Genomic DNA, 24180 nt, shown 5'->3' with positions numbered 1-24180 from the left:
TGGGGGCATAAGAATAGGCCTCCTCATAGGTACCATACAAGTTCTTGAATATATTTTCCTTCGCACGCCTAGCCTTCCTGTAGCTGACAGGGAAGCCAATTTGATCCTCTGCATCTTTTTGCAGAGCCCTAACACTAATGTTGAGACTTCCCTGCACAATCGTTTCCATCATCTGTGCCACATATCTTGCGGTCACATTGCAGTGATTTGAAAGTCCCAGTTTGCTCACAGGTATGCTTCACTATTTTTGTGATATGCCATGACTGACATAGCCCAGGCTTCAGTCTAGCGAGAACTCTTCCGCGGCAACCTTTCGCGGTGTGGATGCATATGACCTTCAACTCTGTTTTATCAGGCTGCTTCACTCTATGCTGGTGGTGGATGCCAATTGCATAGCTACTCATTGCCTGGTAAGCAGACTTCTTGTCTGGGAAAACTTGCCCAACCTCCAGGCTCCCCGCTCCTAGACCAGAAGCAGAGTGAAATTCATTGGTGATGCTCATATCCTGTAAAAACCCAGGTTGCAGTGCCGCCGCGACCGCCCTCTGAGGAGGAACATCTTCTTTGCTTGACTCCGAAGACACAGAAGAATGATCATCATCATCTAGCGCCTCCGGCAATCCCTCCACGTGTTCGCTCATGTCAACGGCCGCAGACAAATATCATGTGTCATACACAGGCTGGCCGCCCGTCGGTTCCGATGGGCCGACACTAGGGGCTGATGTGATGGCCAACTCGACCTCACCAACCCTACTACTGCATCCGGCAACATCAGTGACTGAAATGAACTTCACATACACCATCGGCTGACCATACATTGAGTTATTGGGATTGCTTGCAAACCTCATGTACGACCCCCACGACCGATCACCCGTGACAGGCCGCAAACCCCAACGGAAGCTGTCCCATCATTTCCTCCGTCAACGACGAAGGCCTCCATTGTCATTTTTCCCCTGCATCCCTGGGCCAAACACCGCTCGGATGCACCTTCTAACTTCTGCGTAACCCACGTTGACCATATCTCTCACTACAACTGTAGTCGACTCGCAGAAGGACACATCCACCCCGAAAGGACCGTCACGTAAGACTTTCCCATAGTACACTACTAAATTTTTCATAGTACCTAACCAACACACATGTCTACATTTCAAATAATTAGTAACTGAACAATTAGTACTAGTACGATGACAACATTTACATATCATACGACTAAAATAATAACCATATTTTCGTTACAAATATTCGGTATTTAAAGATCTATTTTTTCTCAAACTTGTCTATGAGCGTAACAAACTAAAACTCTGTTTGCTTTTCTCTAACTACCCCAAAAATATCCTAAAGTGGTTCTCGTAACATGCAAAAACTGAGCTTTTGGAAAAATTAGTAAAAACTAATTTTCTTACAACATGTTATGACAAAACCGAGGGTAATGACTCACTATCCAAACAACCACTAAACATAATAGTACAATAATAACATTTTAATATCATATGAGTAAAACATTTAATTTCTTCCGGCTTTATATAATTTTTTTCATATCATACAATAACAATCATTTATTTACAAATAATAATATTTGCAGCGGCATGCACATTATTCACAACAGTACATCAATATAAAAAATATTAACAAAATTATGGTGTCATTTTATACCTTAGCTCCAATATGGATGTGCTTGCGAATGCAATTAAGCGTCAAAATAGTTCAAATAAATATCCGTCACCAGTACTATATGAGCGGAGTCAACCTATTATCACATGAACATCAATATTACACGGATTTTTCTTTCTGCTATCAAAAGTATGAACATGGTACTTGCATGTATGTGGTCATCACCTCAAAAGGGACAGCGAAGATGGAAACACAATTTCTTCAATCACGTCATTTCCTCCTTGTTTGCTACTAAGATGAATTATTTTACCTAATTACATACATCATGAAGTACATTAGCACCTAATCTTAACATATAAAATTTAGATTATTGCAACATAACAAAGTAGACCTAAGGTTTCCTAACCATAGACTTATTAATAAACATACCACATGAAATAACATATACCACATGCAATGAACAATTACAGTACAAGTTTTTATTAATTACCGTATTAAGATTTCTCACATGTCAATACTAATGGATGCACCCTAACATTGATACAACATCTTTAACTTACTCTTCTAAAAAAATGTTATAAATGCTACATCTGTCGTCTGAAATTATTTCTAACCTCTAAGCACTAACATTGCATAGCTAATAACGAGCTAAAAGACTAACTAATTACCACCCTGCATGCACAAAAAAATCAATGTATTGCAAAGCTCATACCTTGATCTTCAACTTCGTAGTTCACTTCGCTAGGCAAATCGTACTCCTGAAGCTCTAAATGACTCCAAAAAGTGATGAAATAATGCCTAAGAAAACAGATAACACATAGTCATGAACTAAACAAAAAGAGTAAAAACATCATGCATGCAAATGAAACCAACAAAAATGAATAGATCTTACCTTCGTCTATCTTTTCTTCAACTTCAACATATTCAAAATCCAACTCTAAATCGCCCTAAATCACGACTGAAAGTGCCTAGTGAGTTTTTCTTTCTCTCTGTTCTTACACACTCAGAGGGTAGAAGAGGAGGCCAATGTGCTTGCGCACGGAGCAGAAGCATACTATATAAAAGGAAGAGGATCCCTGTAGTGTCGGCACAACAGGTTCCCGTAGCCTCGGATTCCCGCAACGAATGAGTGATTCCCGCAGTGCCATCGCATCCGCTGAAGCAATAGTCAGAGTGATTCCCGCAGTGTCGTCGCATCCGCTAAGGCAAGAGAAGCAAAAGCCGGAGTGATTCCCGCCCGTGAAATTCGTCGTCCTCCGCGCGTGAGAATCACCCCAGTTTGCAACAGCAAGCCCATGAATTTTGTCGCCGTTGCGCGCGTGGGAATCATCCCAGTCTGCAATAGGACAGGCTGTCGGGCACAAACAGCGCGGCCGCCTCACCCGGTGGCGGCATGGCCCACAGTCACGTCGCGCGTGTAGCTGTGCCTGTCGGCCTGGGCACGGCATGGGCACAAGAGGCCACCTCACCCGATGGCGGCAGGGCCCACCAGGCTCGCCCCGTTCCGTCCCGGCACGAAGAACTGTACAAAGCACATTTTAACCGCGCTGCCGCCTCCTGGCGTGGCGGCAGGTGCCACGTGTTGCCTGCCGCCACGGCCCAGGGGGTCTTTTTTGTCAATTTCGTCTGGAGGGGGTCTTTTCTAGCAATTTCAGTGGGCAGGTGGTCTGTTTCGACAAAAAATCAATGATATAAAATACTCGATTTGCTAAGCTAAGCAAGAAAGGAATGAACCTATAGTATCTCGACAGTGGCATTGGCAAACATCTTCTACTCCGGCATTGGACTTGAACGTGAAACCGCACCTCTGAATCAACTTTTTTTTTTTGAAACTCCCACAGTATTTTGTATTAAATGAAAATGCAGAAAACAGGGACCACAGTCCGAACACAATGTTTTCAAGATTACATGGTCACAATATCGAAGAGAAGGTGGTCCGAGCATACTACACTAAAAAGACAAGCAGCTAAAAGGGAAATTACAAAGAAGAGCACCAAAGACAGAGAGCTTGCTTCTTGGAGGCCTTGGTACGATGGGTCTCAAGATTAAGGGTCAGCAATGAAGAGAGCCTCCCAGGGCAGCTACAATGGACCCTTTTTTGCTGAAAACTGAAGGCATTTCTTATTTTTCAAATGCTCATATAATCATCTCCGAAAAACAGGGCACAGTTTTGGATCTAGCAAAGATTTGAGCCAACGTGACCGCCAGAAGCCGGGTCACTTTAGCAATAGACCTAGAACTATAAGCAAAAGGCACTAAAAAAACCTAGATGATCCAACACACTAGAAGAGCGCGAAGCACGGTTAGGGCCAATGTCTGGAAGAATCAAGTCTCTTAGGGCAACCACTATGTGCCCAACGCCATATTGGCCACATAATCGCTCATGTCTTCTCTTTCAATTTGTCCATCAGTGGTAACTGAGCAAAATCTTTTTTGTTTCAGTGGCATGTCTGCTCTTTCAAATCTTTGGCAAGATTGGATCAACATGTCAGCTGAGTAAACTTGATGCTTCCACGGAAGCCATCAAGTAACACAGAGCACCTGATGCAACTCTTCAAAGGCCAATTCAGAAAGGGGCCCTCTTGAAGCGCAGGTTGCATGGACGTGCCTGGATCATGGGCAAAGGAGTATAAACTGGGGAATCTTCACTTGGCCTTCTCACCAAACATCCTTCAAAAACAACATGCACGACCCAAGATCAAGGAACGCACCTCAAAATACCCCCAAAGAGTGCCACCAGAATTATCCAACCCCACAGACACCTTGCAGAATTTAAACAGGTCAAGCAAAAGCAAACAAAAATTAGAGGGGAATGGCACAATCTACTATATTTGCAGTAAAAACCAAGCCCGCGAGATCTTTGTGCAAGGCAAACTAGCTAAACAGATCAAGCAAAGTTCCACAGAAGCAAACCTTCACGCATAAACAACACCTGACACCCAACGAGAATGCATACAGACACAGCAGCAGCAGCTCAAGCAACATTACAACAGGACCTACCTCAAGCCCTTGCATCTCCGACATCAGGATTTATTCAGAAAATGTATTGGTTTGGTTCCAAGGCAAGAAAGAAAACACAAGAGTAGGATGCACATGATGCTTTAAGCTACAATTCTTCTACCACATGACAGTTTGGGCAGGATGCTAATCGCTACAGCGCATCAGGTAGGTAGGTTCAGAAACACGCAGGCTAGCTACTGCATATACAACAAAACAGGAGAACGGACCAGAAGAAGAAGTCCCCATGGTTCTACTGCCCCTCTTTTGATTCTGACCTATCAGCCTTCCCACCGTTATCCCAGCCATCCCAGCCGCTCTGCCTGCTGTTGGGCCTATCCTGCTGCCTCTCGCTGCCTGACACTTGACGATCAAAATGTTTATCGTTTTGCCTGTCATGCTGAGGTCTCTCGTTGCTCGAAGGCCGCCTGTCATGCTGAGGTCTCTCGTTGCTCGAAGGCCGCCTATCAAAGTGGCGATCGTTTCTCTGTGAATATCCCTCGTCTCCTGGCGTATGGGAATAGGAGCAATGCTCTTTGTTGCAGCGACCAGACCTCTGGAAGACATGGCACGGCGGCCGTGACCCCCGACCCCCAGACTGAGGCCTCCATGACCTCCCACGCGAGCCACCACCATTAAAATCCTGCTGGTTGTTCCATGTCGGGTTCCCACTTGGTGAATTCCAGTTCACGTTATTATTCCCCTGGCCTGTGCCATTTACAGGGTTAGGACCTGAATTTCCCTGCGGAGGAGCACTCCAGCCACCGGCATTTTGACTTGCGTTTCCAACTTGGGGCACCCAACCAGGATAAGAATTTGCATTTCCTTGCGCAATGGCACCGCCCCAAGGGGCCATCGCAACTCCTTGCATCTGAGCTCCCATCATAGCAGCTGCATTTGGAGTCCCTTGGCCTTGATTTGTAGCCCACGCCATATTCAAGTTGGTGTTTCCTGGATTTGGTGTGACCCAGCCCATGTTTTGGACTGCATTTTGCTGTGTTGGCATGGTCATACCCATGTTGTAGCTGGCGGCACCTTGTGCTGGCCAGGGCATGTTCATATTAGTCTGTCCCATCATTCCCCAGGCCATGTTTGCATTACTCTGAAGTGTGGATCCCCAGTTCGTATTTCCAGCCCCCTGAGCTTGGCCAGATGTGTTTGCCACTTGTGCATGTGTCATCAGCTGTGTCGTGTTGGAGGCGTCGGTTGATTGGTTCCTTGCATCTGCAGGTGATCCATAATAACGACGTTAGGTAGGTTTACACTCAAAAACCATAATTCACAAGGAGCAACAAGAGATGTTTAAGATTGAAAACCCCTGAGACTTTGCATTAGAACTGTTGCAAGCAATGAGCTACCTTCAAATTGCTGAGTGTTTGATGGCGCAGCTCCGGGCTGAGCTAGTCCACGATCTGCAAGGAGAAAGAAATAATATACATCAAACTAAAATACATATGTACTACAAATTCCAAATTTCAACCAAATTTTTGAAGCATATAAACCATGCAAAGGGAAATACCATCACCTGAAGACTGCGAATTAACTATTTCTGTGCCCACTGTTGCAGGAGCTGGTACAGGAGTCAGCTGACCTACATTTCCTGCAACCGCATTATTCTGCCCTGAAAAGCCTCCTCCTATGGTTGGCTGAGGAAGTGCCATAGGATTTACTGCAGCACCAAACTGACTTGAGGATGCATTCCAACTTTCAATGAGAGATTGTTGGCTTGCAAAAGCTGCCTGAGGATTCTGCGTACCATAATAACTTTGTGCGCCAGGCTGGATCACAGTTGTTCCAGGATTTGTTGTATCCGGGAAAGACTGTGACTTATTTAAAACTGCTGATTTTGAAATATGTTCACCGGTTTTTGTCCTTTCCACAAGGGAGTCACCAGAGGGTCTAGCACCTACATCTGAGCTGCTTCTCAAGTAACCTCTGTCCGTTTGAGAAGAGCTACCAAGTGGTGGTTCCCACGGAGGCAGGTCTTTCTCAAACTTCCCAGCCAAAGCATCAGGCAACAATATTGAGTCCTCCTGCTTCTCATTAGACTTCCATATTTTCAAATTATGAGGGAAGTACCCACTGCTGTTCCATTTGCGCAGCTGAACTATTGAAAAGGGGCCTTGGATTTTATTAGAGGGGTCCATGTACTGCCATATCTTTTCAGACTCATTGACTGTTGACTGTGATGCTGGCGTTGGCGACATTAAATTAGCCGTTAGAGTTTGAGATGAGATAACAGATGGCCCATGTGGAGTATTAGCTGCCGTGGCTTCCACATTAACTTTTTGTGTACTGACGTTTGGACTCTCTGATTTACCTGTGTAACCAGCACTTTCACCATGAGAAGAAAATGTAGATCTCCGTCCATGAGGCGATTCCAATTGTGTACTTGACCATGTGTTTCGGTTTGACTCCCAGTTAGTTCTTGAATCTCGTGCAGCGTTCCTACCCTCTCCTTTACCAGGAGACACTGGATTGATATCTTTCCTAGAGAAAGAACCTCTCGGCCTACTGAAGCTACCTGTATAAAAGAAGAATGGAAGTCGATGTCAGACTCATAAGAAATTTGAATCAGGAAAAGAAATTACGGCAGAACAAAGCAAAATCAAGTTAAGTACTTCTCTCAGCATCCTCCTCTGGTTCTTCTGGAGATTCATAATTCGGATCCATGGCGGGGTCAGCATGTATTTCAGGTTCTTCCTTTAGCCTACGAGCACGCTCCTCTGGAGTACTTAGAAGCTTCAGCTTCTCTACACATTCTCTAAGCGTAAATACTGGTCAAGGCATGCAAGCTAAATTATCATACAACAGAAAGATATGCATCCTCATTGCAGAAAAAACTAAACTCAAAATACAAACAAACAAACAACCAGAAGAAAGAGAGGAGAAATATGACCATAATCTTGAATCATGATCTACAGAAACAACTAAATATTGATTGATCAAATAATGTCAAAAAGGATATTCTTTCCTATGGCCCATATCGCTGGCACGGTCACGAAGATGCGCAAGACGCATCTTTTCACTTTCAATCCACTGCAACGATCCAAATGCCATTCATGAATAAACAAATGAAATAGAAATGGTTGACTGGAAATACTAGTTGCTTACATCATTGACTTTCACAGACTGGAGAACCCTTGCCTTCTCCTGAATCTCTCCCTGGAAGATGGGATGGTTACAATAGAAAAACAGTGCACCGTAACACAAACACAACATAATAGTATGTAATAACAATAACATTACCACCGTCAGTCTTGAAATGAATCCACACTTTATGCTTTGCCGTAAACGTTTGCATTCCTCCTACAACAAGAACAATGATAGCAATCAGCAAATGCAAATACATCTACTGAATAAGCGCATTGCTTATATCATTATAGTAAAAGGTCGGTTACGTCAGCACCAATCACTTACTAACAGTATACAAAGTTACAGTAACTTAAACCAATATTTACTCCATTCCAATGAATAAGGCGCGCACACATCCCAAAATCAAACTTTGACCATAAATTAGACCAATATAATATATATTTTTGTGACTTAACAATTTACCACTGAAAACTTCTTGCGAATACGAATTCAAGGATATAATTTTTGTCATGCATAACCAACATTTAGTTGGTCTAATTTATGGTCAAAGTTCAATTTTGGAATGTGCGCGCCTTATTCATTGTAATGGAGGGAGTAATTCAGTACAGAAGAGAACTATAAAACCAAATATGGATTTCCTATTGAGTAGGACTATCATATTCCTATTGAGTAAAGAAAATACCTCAGTGAATTCTTGATTTGAGGTTATGTCAATAGTAATAACCTCTTTCTTGTCCAAGTTTAGTATCTCTAATGTTATGTCAGTTGCCTTTTTCCCACATTTATACTTCTCAACAGCTGTTCCAGTCCCTGCGCACAAATAAAGAAAAATTCAGCAATCAGACCCATGAAGAGCTGAATCTGACAACTGTTGTGAAAGTGTACCATCTTACCGACAATCTGCACAAGTCGATAGATGTCTTGCCTTTGACCTGTACCAGATATACGTATTCTCACAAATGCTCCAAGAACCTTCTCATTAAATGTGTCAGCATCACCTATCAACTCTTCCATTAGGTTGCGACGCAGGTATATCAAGCCGATATTATGGTTGTCTATCGCGGCAAAGTCATCAAGGTTCGTTTGCAGAGCTCTGTGATCATACTTCCGTGATTTCCTTCTTTTTTCTGAACTCATCACAACTGATGCTTCACTGTTACCATCAGCGTCCTGGCTAGGATCAGGGTCTACAACACCACCATGGTTGCCATCGATATCAGCTGGTGAGACCTCAACCAAAGGAAAATGAGATTCAAGAAGCTTCAGCATTTCAAAATGCCCAACACGTTCTTTCCCAGAGAGACTTTGGAGCCAAGAATCACAAACTATCATGCTTTTCCCGCGAGGATCCCGCAGATTTTCACGTGCAATATACTCAAGTACAAGGCGTTGAACTTCATACTGAGATAGCACTGATTTGTCACCATTCCTCATATGTGCAACAAAATCCAAGAGCTCCTTTGAGGCCCAACTAGTATCCTCAGCTGAGGATGTCGATGTCCCCACACTTTCAGATTCTTTTGGTCCATGATCACTGCTTGAAGCACGCTTTGACAGTTGTCTAGCCTTTGCACCTCTAGGCTTCTTAGGCTTAGCATCACGGCTAACTGAGCCTTGTTTAGTATATTTACGAGTGGTGCCTTTCCCTTTGGAGCTGTCCTCGTCAGCAGCACGCTTTAATCGCTTCTTTCCCCTCGTTTTTGGTGAACTGTCTGAATTAGCCTCCTCTTCATCATTAGCTTCAGGTAGTTCACTAAGATGAGATCTATTATTTAGACGCCTAGCGGCTGATACTTCTGCATATGGCAATGGTAACTTCTCTTTCAAATTCAGCCAATAATCCTTGAACAAAGACCACCAGCTATCTTTGTCATCAAAATCTACATCCTGTTAAGTGCAGTCGTATAAGTAGAAAGTATGAGCACCAGAGAAACATTAATAGATCATTTCATGCATGTAAAGTTGCTGACATGACAACTGGTCAGCAGGAAAAGAAGACATCTTACAAGCAATTTGCAGCAATACTAAGTTAAATGGACATGTCATGACAACAAAGCAGAAGGAAAGAACAAGCAGAAGCTAAACATAGACTAACCAACCAAAAGCTTCCCGGCATCCTAAGTCTAACTGGAATATAAGAATGGACAGATGATTAATCAGCATTTGAAACAGAATAGGTCATTTGTGCAACATGCCATTGTTTTCTCAACATGGGTGTTCCCGTATGTATTTAGTCCCCTAGCCAACATCACAACCGTGGATTAGGAATATGGATAGTTGTAATCTTCTAAATACTGTTGTCTACCCGCCAGAATCTTCTCCCAGCAGGCCCTCCTGTTGCGGATCCAGTGGCACACTACAGCATCTACAAGTTCAAGAGGACCGATATAGCATATGCCATGAAACAAGTATGCTTGCATATGCACGACCCATGCGAGCAGCACCTCCCCCTCGCCAAGCAGGTGATTTCATACCTCAAGAGCGCACTTTATCATGTCCTCCAGCTCACAGCCTTGTTGACCAACGCTCTCATTGCCTACACCGAAGCAGACTGGACACATACCAGGTGTGCAACCTCTGGTTTACTGTCTAGGTGATTTCATACCCCAAGGGCAACTTTATCATGCCCTCCAGCTCAGAGCCTTGTTGACCAACGCTCTCATTGCCTACACCAAAGCAGACTGCGAATATACCAGGTGCGCAACCTCTGGTTACTGTCTAGGTGATAACCTTGGACGTGATCCTCCAAACGATAAAGCATGGTTTCCCACTAGAGTGCGGAGACCAAGTACCATAAGTGGCTAACAATGTCATCAAAGCTAGCTGGGCCGGCAAGTACTTCAAAACCTGCAATGACCCTACTCCAAAGCAACGGTTGTTTACTGGTACAATGTACATGCCATGTAAATGTCAACAGCCCGTTCATTATTCATAATTTATATCACTTCTTCCATAATCTTGCTTCCATGGGGCAAGTTCGTGTTCTGCGTGTGCCTTGTGACCTCAATAATGATCAGAGGTGCACCCATAAGTAGGGTTTCATTTGTTATCCTGCAGCTTATCCGCGGATGCACCTCAATAGTTTTTAAAGCAGACCACCCAATTATGGCAGCACGGGAAAATAATTACCGTCCAATGCAAAAAACAACAAAATTAAATGATTTGAAGCCATGACAGGTCTGAATGCTAATGCAGAAATTGCATGCAAAAAAACATTCAAACATTTCATGAATGCAGTATACCAAGTTCTAGCACAATAATACAGAACAATAGTTATTGGTACACCGTACATGTTCAGTTGCATACAAGTTAGGTTCACCCACTTGATTTTACAAAATCAAAGATAGATCACATGTCAATATGTATGCTTAAATTATGCAGACATCTAAAGAATGAGCATCAAGCTTGCAATCTTTCTAGGATCAGACCTATCATAGGAACAAGAATCCCACAGCACTAATGAGCTCCTCAATGCCATAACAGAAAACAAAAAAATATATAAAAAACAAGACATTAGATGAAACCAAGTTACTAAACTCAAAGAAAATATTAGACTAGGGAAGCTAAGAGTGAGGTAAAAGGGTTACCATTTGCTCAGTTGCCTCCTCTTTGTTCTCTATCAGCATCACAGTATTCAGGCATGTCTCACAGAAGCCTTTAGTTCCTCTGACAGAGATGAAGTTTGTCTCTTTAATGCACGCTTTACATAACGAGAAGGTACATGTGTAACACATTTGGCGAGCAGGCTTCTGACAGTTGCTACAAATGTGCCACCCTGACAAATTACGCAAAGTAAATGGAATCAAAAATAAGAATTCTGGAGATTTTATATGTAGGCTGAGCATCAATACTAGTCATTGTCTACCTTTACAAAAAAAATCATTATGATTATTAGAGGTAAACTCATGTATCATTGTGAGTATTTCCTAATACATGCATGGAAACAGATAGAAAAAGACCATGCAACAAAAGGGATGCAGCTAATTTCAGTCACGGACAAATAACAAATTTTCTAAATCAGATATATCAAACAGGAAAATTATGTGACAATCCCAACAAAGGAATTGTAAGCAAGGAGGTCCGTTGCAAAAAATTCCTCCTGAAAAACATGGATTTGGGATGATTCATGGTTGTAATATGCAATATCCACAAAGTTGAAATGCAACTATTTAAGAGCACTCGGAAGGATTCAAACTGAAGATCATCACACATACCACAAGTCCATTGGCCCTTTGACTTGAAGAAATCGTCATCCCGATTAATACAAGAAGGATGATAAGCCTTGGGACAAAACCTGAGGACACAAAATGAGCAGTCAACAGCTGTAACATAGTTGTGTATTTTTTAATGGCAAATGAAAAATAACATAGCTGTCGCACAAACCTACGATCACAAATCACAAGTTCACCACCATCAAAGCAAATGAAGCACACCTCCTCCTCATCCTTCCTTTTAACAGATGGCTTCACCACAGCCTGAGCCTTCGAAGATGCACGACCTCGTTTTGGGCGCCCTACACCTCTTCGTGCCAACGGTGGAGGTTCGTCATCATCGTCATCCTCATATATCTGCACATCCTCTTCTTCAGGTACATCACCAGCCAAGTCAACTTCTTCCGGAACACTGTCAGCCTCTTCAGCGATGTTTTGCTCAGCCATATCATCTTCTTCATCTTCTCCAGTCATAGTAACCACATGTTTTTCAACACCCTCCTCATCTGCAACATCATCACCAGCCTCTTTTTCCTGATCTCCGCCTTCATCTACCTGCATGTCCTCATCTGTGGAACCAACACCAGCTGCATCGGTACATTTCTCCTCATTGACATCTCTATTGATGGAAACTGCATGCATCGACGTCCCCGCATCTGCAGAAGCATCACCAGCTGTTACGATCCCTTCATCCTCATTGCCATTTCCAGTTGAGGCAAGAATATCCATCTCTGTGACCTCCTCTGCAACAACATTATCAATCATGTCGAGTTCAGCTTCTTCAGCAACATTTTGGGCAGCCGTGACATCTTTTTCACCCTCAACTCCAGCCGTGCCCTTCTCACCTGCACCATCATCACCAGCTGAAGAGATCTCCTTTTCCTGACTATCAACTACAGTCGGGTCAACTGCATCCACCTGTATGTCCTCACCTGTGGCATTAACACCAACCGCACCGGCAGCTTTCTCCTCATCGACATCTCTACTGATGGAAACTGCATCCATCTGCCTCCCCTCATCCTGAGCATCCATTGCTGCTGCAACCGCTTCCTCTCCATCGTCATTTCCAGTTGAGGGATGTGTATCCACCTCTGTGCCCTCCTCTGCAACATCATCGTCTTCTTTGACAAGCTCTGCATCCCTATCAATTAACTCGGTTGCAGCAACCGCATCCATTGGCGCCCCGTCCTCATCCTGAGCATCCACCCCATAATCACTAACCGCGATATCACTATCCACAATAAGAGGAGCATCGTCTTGTGCACCGAGTCCAAATTGATCAGCCTCGTCAGCACCATCATGAATCCCCTGACTAGTCTGGTCGGAACCGACATCAGCCAGGGAAGCACCCAGGCCTGCGGGATCATCCACAGCGTCAGCGCCCTCCTCATTCGACTGCAACCCAGCGCCGCCAGCGCCCTCCTCGGGCTTCTCATCAGCCGGATCAGAGTCGTCAGCAACACCCACAGTCTCCCCCGCCGCCACGTCGTCTCCAGCGGCCTGGGCGTCCTCCTCAGGCTTCTCGGCCCCTCCGCCGCCGTCGCCCTCCAGCACGATGTCCGGGGTGGTCGGCATGGCCTCCGCTGCGCCGGGGACAGGGACGGGCCTGGACGCACGCAGACTTCGTCGGGGTTAGCCCGGGATTGAAGCGGCCAACCGCCGGATAACCAGACCGAGGGAGCTCGTACCTCGGAAATCAATGCCCGAGGACGCGGGGAGGGCGGGGGCGGCGCGGGGGGCCGACGAGGTGGGGCGGGGACGGCGGCGACGCGCGCGAGAGGCCGCGGCGGGGGTTTGGGGGGCCTGCGGCGTCGGCGGCGAGCGGGGAGCGGCAAACGGCGGCAGCTCTAGGGCACGGCGGCGGTTGCGGCGAGACGACTATAGGAAGGAGGATTTTGGAGCCGCATCGGTTTTGGATTGGAGTTGGGGGGTAGGGTAGGGTACGCTCGGCGTGAGGGGAGCCGTGGCGTGGGAGAGGAAGTGCCACGGACTCTTCCTGTACGGTGCTGGGCCGGGCCGGGCTGCGTGGAGTTTTGGTGTCGGTTGGGCCTGGGGACGAGAGGGCTGTGTCCACCGGGTTGGACATGAACACGGATAAAAAAAAGAGCAACTAGTTAACGAGTGCTCCTTTGAGAGCCCCGCAACGATCAACGCCACTTGGCGCGCTCTCAGCTATTTGCCACGTGTCGTGTTCTAGACGCTCCCTTCGGATTTTATTTTTTTATTTTTTCGCACGCGTTTTTGGCTTTTTAAACGCTTTTTTCGACGTTTTGGTTTTCCCTCAGTCTTTCTTAACTTTTTGATCAATTTTTTTTCAAAAAAACGTGTTTTCTTTTTCTTTTCTTTCGCGAAAGTCAAGGTTTTTTTCCTGAGAGGCACGGTTGTGCTTTAGTGAGAGTCACGGCCGTGCCTTTCGGAAACGGGAAAAAACAAATTTTCTTTTTTTTCGCGAGAGTCACGGTTTTGCTTTCGCGAGAGGCACAGTTGTGCTTTCGTGAGAGTCACGGCTGTGCCTCTTGAAAAGGGAAAAATAAAACACATTTTTTGTTTTTTTTCGCGAGAGTCACGGTTTTGCTTCCGCGAGAGGCACGGTTGTGCTTTCGCGAGAGTCACGGCCGTGCCTCTCAAAAAGGGAAAAATACGTGTTTTCTATTTTTTTTCGTGAGATTCACGGTTTTGCTTCCGCAAGAGGCACGGTTGTGCTTTCGCGAGAGTCACGGCCGTGCCTCTCGGAAACGAAAAAAAACGTGTTTTCTGTTTGTTTTTTCATTCCACGAGAGTCACGGTTTTGCTTCCACGAGAGGCACGGGTGTGATTTCGCGAGAGGCACGGATGTGCCACTTTCGGAAAGGGAAAAAATTGTGCTCCCGGTTCAATTTTTTCGCCCGGTTTTTTCATCTGTTTTTTTCATAAAAAAAGTTCATCAAAACCTATCAATATGGGATCTAGTTTTGAAGATCTCGACGCAAGGAATCCAATGATAAAAACGGTTCGAGATTTGGACGCACGGTTTAAAAGATAAAGCGTTTTGAATAAACGGATCTATGAAAAAAGGAAAAACTCTCAGGTTGCGACAAGTGGCGCGCTGCATATGCGTCACTTGTCGCGACCTGGGAAAATGAAGTGTTCTTTGCAACGAGTACTCTTAATTAGTGATTTTGCTAAAAAAAAGGAGCGATTGTTGGGCTAGTTTTTTTGGGGGGAAAAGAATTGGCCCATTGTAAGTCGAATGAATTATTTTGTATGTACAAGTCACATTTTTTGTGTAATCCATTTTTTGTGCTAGGTCAGTTTTTTTGTGTAAGTCACTTTTTCGTTGCTATATGTGTTACTGGTTTTTCTTTTACTACACATGCGGACTTTCACAATCTTTTTTACAAAAAAAAAGTATGTATATAATGTCTATTGTTAATTCACGTATGTAGTCATGCATTGGTCAAAATTACGGAAAGCAAATGTACGATACCCACAATCAACTTATTAGTTCCATTATGCATAATCATAAACTAAAAGCATCATCAAATCAAAAACAAAAAACAGAAGTTATTCTAAGGTAAAAGTGAATTAGGGTCATTGGTGTTACCCTAAAAAGAAGAAATAAAATGAAAAAAGACAAAATTTTGCTCACAAATTATGTAGAAACTGCATTGTTCCAACTATAAAATGTGAATTCAATTATTCTGCACTCATAACATAAAAGCAACACTTAGCATGTAGGCAACGACATCCATCGAATGTTGAATGAGTGCCTCGGATCCAACTTGAGAGACATGGTGGATGGATCAGTTTATACATAACTGTTAGTCAAGTGGGTTTCATAAATCATAAATTATAAACAAGAAGCTTCGCCAATTACCATGCTTTGAATCTGAGACATCCATTCAGGATCCAACGGATGTCATTGAGTTTTTCTATTTTTGCACACTAGGTGCTGCTTTTACACTAGTCATTCCCCCATACACACCAACGCGCACACACACCAACACACTCCAGCACACACACACGCACACGCCAATACACACTTTGGCGCAAAAATATGTACTCCCTCCGTCCAGTGAAAATTGTACATATAAAAATTTCCAGAACAAATTATAGAATGAAGTAAAAAATGCATTGGAAAGGTGCAAGCCACCATATTTCTTCTCTTTAATTATCCGACCCCCAATAAGCTAATTGCATGCAGAAATTAAGGAGACCATGTCTAAAATGTAAATGGTCTTGATTACCGGGTGATGGGAGAGAAGCATTTTTTTTCTAGTTGAAAATGCATTAGAAATAATTGGAAAGATAAAAGTACACTTTTTTGTGGACAAATTTGAGAGCCAAACGTACATTTTTACCGAACGGAGGGAGTACACCACCATGCGCAAAGGCACACAAACAGAAAAAGGGGAAATAGGCTTAATACAAGTAAAGAAAAAGTGACTTACACAAAGAATAATCAGTCCATTTACATATAGTCAATGTGCAACAGAAATTGGTCAAAACCGAAGCCGGATGGAAATTAATTTGATGTAACTAAGATAAAAAAGACAACATGAATCTTGGAACAAAAAAACAATGGGTGAAGATTTGACTTACACCGGAAAAGGAAAACATGTGACTTACATATAACCCACGTAAAGAAAAGTACAACCTTATCGAAGAAAACAATATATTGTTTCGCTTGCCTCCATTCTAGCGCCGAAAGACGAAGGAGACCGTTGCTCAACGTTCTTCTCTTTTCACTGTTCAACGTTTTGAGTGTGCAGATCTAGTCTAGTGTTGTAAGATTTTGTGTAGGAAACAAGTTTCATCTATTCGGTGTTGTCTAATTCTCTAGACCGGGCAAGATGTTGTTTAAGTCCTTCGGGCTTGACACTTCAACTATTCTCGACGATGGGCAACACTCGAAGCAAAAATATGCTAGTTCCGTACGAGGCATGTTACTTTCTAAAAGCTAGAAGATAACCCGTGTGTCGGTAGAAATATAAAAAATGGGGATCAACTATTTACATCTATAGGGTTGGTGTTGTATTAAGGTCTTTTATTTAAACACATGAAGGTTATTCGGTGGACGTCGTGGACTTGATTGTACTGAGCCTTGATATTGAAACCTTCTAAGTGGTAACTTTTAGATTCCGAGAAACCCTAGAATAAAAAAAGGACAATCTTGGGCCAAATTTGTGTTTTGAGGAAATAAGGGCCTTATTTTTACTCTTACCGTATTTGTGGTAAAGTATTATAATTCAACAAGAGTTCCGCGGGCAAACATATACTCTTACATTTCTCACTCTTTAAATTATAAACTTACCAAATAAGACCCTTTTCTTGTTCCCTTTTCCCACACCCAATGAGGAAGATGTTGTTCAGCATGTTCTATTCGATAGTTGTAGGAGAAGAACCCAACTCGGTATCCTCTATGCTATATAACTAAGTAGTTGATCACCACTAACACATTTATCTCAACATGCAACTATGACACCTCAACATGCAACCATGTATGAAAAAAGGATTAAATGTTTATAGTTATACAAGAGTCGTATATATTGTTAGGTCTCATGGTATTAATCCAAATACCCATGTTTATAAAACTAAGTCTCGTTGAAATATATTGCAAAATAATTCGTAGTAACGTGTGGGGCATCATATAGTAGTTCTTCCAAAAGAGGAGAAGCGTTACCAAGTCAATATAATATGGACCACCCTTTCTTCTTGAGCCAAAGATAGGAGCTAGGGCAAATTTCTTTTTTATTTTCATTTAAGAGATTTCCATGAATTATGTTGATTGATGCCCCCAAGGCATTGGAGATGCCCTGTCATCATGTTGTCGACAATGGCGGGTTTTTGCCGAGATCCTCAACCCCAACATCCATGACAAACTATTGAAAGGGTCTCGATGATGGAGTGCAATAAATTTCATCCTCTCTGCTTGGCAAAGAAATTTCGACGCAGTAAGTTATGTCAGAAGATTTTGCAAAGAAGGTGAAATTTGACAATCGATTTTATTCTCTTGGACATAGTTGTCTAAATACATGAATGGGGATTGATTTCTCAAGAAAGTACAATTACCCTCCCCCCTCTCTCCAGCATCATCACCATAACATCATTTTAAAAAAATCCGTACTTCAATTCACTACCATAATAATCTTGAAAACAAAAATTAATATCACAAAAGTCAAATGTCTTTCTTTTTCGCGAAGTCAAATATCTAAATACATGGTATCATAGCAGACTTCGTTGTGCCGAGAGGCCATGGCGGCCACTACCCCAAGGATCATGGAAGTGCATGACTGGTGCTCTCAAGATGAAAAAATCACTATTTAGGCAAATTGTCTTCATCGTATGGATCTTGTTACATGAAAAAAATCATAGAAAGTAATATTTCTATGGTACATTTTTGTGTGTATGCATCGTGGTATTTTTTTACAATAACCCCGAAAATCGATCTCTAGTGTTTTTATTTTTGTGGTTTTATGTTATGCATAGACGCCCCGCACAATTGAGTAGTCACGATGTCAAATGGTGTTTGCATCACATCATCGGTCAAGTTAGCTGCACAATAAGATTGAGAATCGTGAAGCTCATATTGTTGACGTTGTTGGCATCGACCCCATCACCGATGAGATGCTTTGTCGTTATAATATCTCTTATTCCAACTAATTTATGGCACTGCTAATGACGCCTAATTAAGTTGTTATGCATCTGGGGACAAGGCGCATCGAAGTCGACGGAGGTGTGGTCAGCCCCGGGGCCTCGCCCATCTCCAGACACGTGCCAACGGCGAGACCCCAGTCGAAGTGGCGTTCGAGGCAAGCTAGCGCAATCCCTAGCGTCGGCATCGCAAAGTTGATGGCGGGACAGAGTCGTCGACCGGCACCAAATGGGAGGAGTTGGTAGTCGTTTCCCCTCACGTCCACGTCTGTCGCGTTACCGTTGGCCAAGAACCGCTCAAGCCAAAACTCCTCTGTGTTGGCGAACGTTGCAGAAAACAAAAATTTTCTTACGGTTTCACCAAGATCCATCTAGGAGTTCATCTAGCCACGAGTGATCGGATTGCATCTACATACCTTTGTAGATTACGCGCGGAAGCGTTCAAAGAACGGGGATGAGGAAGGCGTACTCGACGTGATCCAAATCACCGGAGATCCTAGCGCCGAACGGACGGCACCTCCGCGTTCAACACACGTACGGTCAGCGTAACGTCTCCTCCTTCTTGATCCAGCAAGGGGGAAGGAGAGGTTGAGGAAGATGGCTCCAGCAGCAGCACGACGGCGTGGTGTTGATGGAGCTGCAGTACTCCGGTAGGGCTTCGCGAAGCACTATGGAGGAGGAGGATGTGTTGAAGAGGGAGAGGGAGGCACCAAAGGCAAAGGTCAGAAGTCCTCCATCTCCCCACTATATATAGGAGGGCCAAGGGGGGGGGGCGCCGGACCTAGGAGATCCAATCTCCTAGGGGGGTGCGGCCAAGGGGAGGAATCCCTCCTCCCCAAGGCACCTAGGGGTGCCTTCCCCCTTTGGGACTCTTCCCTCCTTGAAACCCTAGGCGCATGGGCCTCTTGGGGCTGGTGCCCTTGGCCCATGTAGGCCAAGGCGCACCCCCTACAGCCCATGTGCCCCCCCGGGACAGGTGGCCCCACCCGGTGGACCCCCGGGACCCTTCCGGTGGTCCCGGTACAATACCGGTGACCCCGAAACTTGTCCCGATGCCCGAAATAGCACTTCCTATATATAATTCTTTACCTCCGGACCATTCCGGAACTCCTAGTGATGTCCGGGATCTCATCCGGGACTCCGAACAACATTCGGGTTACTGCATATACATATCCCTACAACCCTAGTGTCACCGAACCTTAAGTGTGTAGACCCTACGGGTTCGGGAGACATGTAGACATGACCGAGATTGCTCTCCGGTCAATAACCAACAACGGGATCTGGATACCCATGTTGGCTCCCACATGCTCCTCGATGATCTCATCGGATGAACCATGATGTCGAGGATTCAAGCAACCCCGTATACAATTCCCTTTGTCAATCGGTATGTTACTTGCCCGAGATCCGATCGTCGGTATCCCAATACCTCGTTCAATATCGTTACCGGCAAGTCACTTTACTCGTACCGTAATGCATGATCCCGTGACCAGACACTTGGTCACTTTGAGCTCATTATGATGATGCATTACCGAGTGGGCCCAGTGATACCTCTCCGTCATACGGAGTGACAAATCCCAGTCTTGATCCGTGTCAACCCAACAGACACTTTCGGAGATACCCGTAGTATACCTTTATAGTCACCCAGTTACGTTGTGACGTTTGGTACACCCAAAGCACTCCTACGGTATCCGGGATTTACACGATCTCATGGTCTAAGGAAAGGATACTTGACATTGGAAAACTCTAGCAAACGAACTATACGACCTTGTGCTATGTTTAGGATTGGGTCTTGTCCATCACATCATTCTCCTAATGATGTGATCTCGTTATCAATGACATCCAATGTCCATAGTCAGGAAACCATGACTATCTGTTGATCAACGAGCTAGTCAACTAGAGGCTTACTAGGGACATGTTGGTGTCTATTATTCACACATGTATTACGATTTCCGGATAACACAATTATAGCATGAATAAAGACAATTATCATGAACAAGGAAATATAATAATAATGCTTTTATTATTGCCTCTAGGGCATATTTCCAACACTCCGCCCCTTCACCCCACGCAACGGGGTCCCTCCCGATTGCCCACACATTGATAAGGAGTGTCGTCTTTGCCGGGATCTCGTAGCTCTGGACGATCGACATCGTCGTCGACTCGTGTGGGATGAGAAGTGGTGTTGGTGGGTGGAGACGCAACACCTCCTTCAACACCGCCTTGAGGTACTCCATCCTGCTAAGGTCATCTTCTTCGATGGCCAACTTGTCGTTGGTGACTCGTGTTACCTCGTCCGACAACTTGGCCATTTTCTGGGGTTTTCTCGTGAGCTCCGCCATGGCCCATTCCAGCGTAATAGATGATGTCTCAGTTCCGGCGAAGATCATGTCCTACATATGCCCAAAAAAACACAAAGCAAAGGATAGAAAATAAATTAGTAAGCAACTAAATGGTTTTCCTATATCTCAATTGAGTGGGAGTTTTTCTGTTGTAAGTGTTATAAGAAAAATTCTAGATTGTCTATTTGGTAATTGACTGGTTTATAATTTGGTATTCGTTAACGTTCTCCACTATACAAACAATGACACATGACACTATCAAGTTGACTGATTTTCAGTTCTTTGTTAATCAAAAGTTTACACCATACAAACAATGACATATGTCATTATAAAATAAAAATATATTTTACACGATTTCAAAACCTCAGCTACACCCTTGTTTGCTATGATTTGCTTGTTTTCGGAGCTTGTGAAGGCAGGTGTAATGGATTGTTACTTGCTACAGATAAACATTTCACACAAAGAAAATCCAATTTGCCTTGTTAACACCTTTAACCAGGAACTATTCAAATCAAAAGTGAGTTTATATTTACCACATTATTAAACCTGGATTCTCTTAACACAAAATTACATGTAAGATATGTATTATTGCTTTGCTACTTTTAAAATATGAAAAATATACATTGAAGTAACTAGCAACAAACAGAAGAGACAAAAGAGGCAAAAAGAGAAAATAAGAGAAAATAAACAAAACAAGTTCAATTCAACTACAAGCAAAACCCATGACCCACGGCTGTCTGTTACCCAAAATAAACAAATAATGGATTGTATACCAAAACCGCTTGAGCCAAAGTAACAAATACTCCCTCAGTTCACAAATATAACATGTTCTAACTTACTTTTTAAATCAAATGTATATAGACATGTTTTAGTGTGTTTGTTCACTTATTTCAGTCCACGCGTATTCCATAGAGACACGTAGGGAGTTTATCCTAAAAGAAAATTATAAATGAATAAATGAAAGCCGACATACAAATAAAGAGAATAATTGGACCGCAGAAGGCGTGATTTGAATTATTCAAATCATTCAAAATATAAAAACTATATAGAAGAATAAAGAATTACCTGAAATTGAAAAGAAGATAATTTATACGAAAAGTATAGCAATTCTGAAAATCGTAGGCAGACCATGGACCCAAAATTAAAGATGAAATTCTGGGGCTTTCGATCGATCACCTGGACAATGCTTATGATGCGATCGTCGGTGAGGTCGAGTCCGGCGGTGCCTTCTTCTCTCAGCCGCAGCAAGACGTCCAAGAAGTCATCCTCCCCTGCGCTGTCGTCCCACTTCTTCTCAAGGTGCTCGGCGATATCTCGGACAGGAACTTGTGCCACGCCTCCATCTGGTCGTCCAGCCTCTTCTCGAACCCCGTCGCCCACCTCACCACCTTCGCCGCCGCGTCGGGAAGCACGTCCTCCGCCTGGAGCCCCGACATGAGCGCCGCAGAGTTGCCCATCAGCTGCTTCATCCTCTCGGCCGTGGCGCCCGCGGCGCCGGTGGCCGCGCGGGTGACCACCGCGTTGCCGTAGCCGTACAGGAGCCCCCTCAGCTCCACGGCCTCCCCGGCCTCCGCGGCGCGGCGGACTCCCGCGACGAGGGCGAACGAGTCGGCGCGGCGCTGGGAGAGGAGGTGGACGACGGCCATCTTCTTGCTGCGGCGCCAGGCGTCGCCGTAGGGCGCGAAGGAGACGTTGATCGAGCCGTAGGAGAGCTTGTGCACCGGCGCGCTGAGCACGCGTGACGCGAATGCGAGGTCGTGGTTCTTGTACAGGTCCGCCGCCGCGGCCGCCGTGGACACCACCAGCGTCCGCCTGCGCCCGAGCTGCAGGAGCAGGAGGCCGCCGTCGCTGCCGTACCGAGCGTGCAGGTCGCGCAGGGAGCGGTGCGCGAGGCGGCCCAGGAGGTGGAGGTGGCCGAACAGCGGGATCGCCGGGGGCGATGGCGGGAGCTTACTGTTCTTGCCTCGAGCTTTCCTGGTCGCGCAGCAGAAGGCGACGAGCACGGCGACGGCCGCGACGAGCACGGCGTACGGAGACATCCTGCTTCTGCTCGACAACTGTGCTGGATACTACTTGAAAATCCTTGCTCAATGGGGTATATACCGTGTAGCGTGTTGTGACATTTTGATTCGATTATTAGGTGCAGGTGTGGCGTTGTGACTTTATTTTCCCGCGAGAAAAGGCGACGTGACTTGTGAGGTCGAGGGGCAGCGACGGCAGTGTCATTGTCTTCGGATCATGTGTCAACTTTGGTATCGTCCATGTGATCGTGATCGTGCCAAAAAAGCCGCCGGGTGCCGGCTAAGCTCGTGCTACAGTATGGTCTAACTATGAGCGAAAACTTTTGAAAGTCCTTAAAAAAAGCTCCAATCAGATCTCTCCTTTTTTCCCCGGATATTGATGATTTTCGTTGGACCAGTTCATACCTGGCCAAACGGGCCGGCCCGCCATAAACGTGTCTGGCACGGCACGGCCTGCATCGGCATGAATAATAACCGGGCCGTTTCATGCCGGCCCATGGGCTGGAGCTAGCAGCCCAGGCACGGCACATAGGCTACGTGGGCCGGCATGCCCGCGTTGTGGCATGCTGTCCCGTCTGGCTTTTTTTTTGTTCGTAATACCTCTGAAAACAGCAAAAAAGGGTAAAAATATATAAAAAATTGTAAAATTTGGTAAACTATTATGTGGGTTAAATCTAGAGCTTTATTACCACCTATATCATTAAAAACTTCCATCTCAAAGAAGTAAAAGAATACAAGACATGCTCTAGAATTACAAAAAGATAAAAAAATACAAAGACTACACTATAACACTACTAATACTCGGATCCATGCACTAATAAAATACGCATGCACTACAAAAATATTGAAAATATTAGAGTATTAGGTATTTATATAGGACATATATATTTATATATTTCAAAAAAAATAAACGGGTCGTGCCGTGCCAACCCGCGTGCCCAGCCTCCAGGCCTAGGCACGGCCCATGGCGTGCCGCGTGCCGGGCCTGGACTGTTTAGCCCAGGCCGTGCTGTGCCTGAGTCGTGCCGTGGCCGCGTGCTACGCGGCCCAATTAGCACGACCTGTTTGGCCAACTATAGACCCGTTATATCCGGCGAATTGCGGCAAGAAATTGGGTAAATCCGGTGGCGATAGCTTCATTTCAGGTCCCCCTATATCAAACAATTATCATAGGACAGGGAGAATGTCATATGCGAACGATTTGGTGGCAGTTTTAGTTGTTAGGACATGGTGAGGGGTGTCATTTTCTTCAGGTGACATGGCAGTTTCTTT

At 44.6% G+C, this 24180-nt stretch overlaps 1 protein-coding gene and 1 pseudogene across 4 annotated transcripts; both read right to left on the bottom strand.

Moving 5' to 3' along the window:
• Positions 1 to 4620: 4620 nt before the first annotated feature.
• LOC125510076 (zinc finger CCCH domain-containing protein 19-like) lies at positions 4621 to 13861 on the bottom strand. Of its 4 annotated transcripts, none has more exons than XM_048675169.1 (13): positions 13604 to 13861; positions 12088 to 13536; positions 11919 to 11998; positions 11292 to 11479; positions 8598 to 9591; positions 8387 to 8514; positions 7858 to 7917; positions 7723 to 7773; positions 7577 to 7647; positions 7230 to 7378; positions 6128 to 7132; positions 5967 to 6020; positions 4621 to 5832 (listed from the first exon to the last, which is right to left on the bottom strand). In XM_048675169.1, the coding sequence occupies exons 2-13, from the start codon at positions 13488 to 13490 to the stop codon at positions 4862 to 4864; spliced, it is 5154 nt and encodes a 1717-aa protein (XP_048531126.1). In that variant the 5' UTR covers positions 13491 to 13536; positions 13604 to 13861; the 3' UTR covers positions 4621 to 4861. The 4 variants fall into 4 exon arrangements, with proteins under 4 accessions (XP_048531126.1, XP_048531125.1, XP_048531124.1 ...); XM_048675168.1 differs by having other exon boundaries at positions 12088 to 13521; XM_048675167.1 differs by having other exon boundaries at positions 12088 to 13861.
• Positions 13862 to 18583: 4722 nt separating this feature from the next.
• LOC125510075 lies at positions 18584 to 23006 on the bottom strand (annotated as a pseudogene).
• Positions 23007 to 24180: the final 1174 nt, after the last annotated feature.

This window comes from Triticum urartu, chromosome 5 (assembly GCF_003073215.2).
Source record: "Triticum urartu cultivar G1812 chromosome 5, Tu2.1, whole genome shotgun sequence".
Classification (NCBI taxonomy): domain Eukaryota; kingdom Viridiplantae; phylum Streptophyta; class Magnoliopsida; order Poales; family Poaceae; genus Triticum; species Triticum urartu.
The sequence above is the reverse complement of the archived record's forward strand: the minus strand, read 5'-3'. Positions and strand labels throughout refer to the sequence as shown.

Excerpts from the sequence above, each read along its gene's own strand:
- LOC125510076 (XM_048675167.1), bottom strand. The coding sequence starts at position 13,490 with ATGCCGACCACCCCGGACATCGTGCTGGAGGGCGACGGCGGCGGAGGG. Across the intron at positions 8,515-8,597 it reads TCGACTTGTGCAGATTGTCG|GGACTGGAACAGCTGTTGAG; the intron begins GTAAGATGGTAC and ends ATTTGTGCGCAG. Across the intron at positions 6,021-6,127 it reads TTCGCAGTCTTCAGGTGATG|ATCGTGGACTAGCTCAGCCC; the intron begins GTATTTCCCTTT and ends TTCTCCTTGCAG.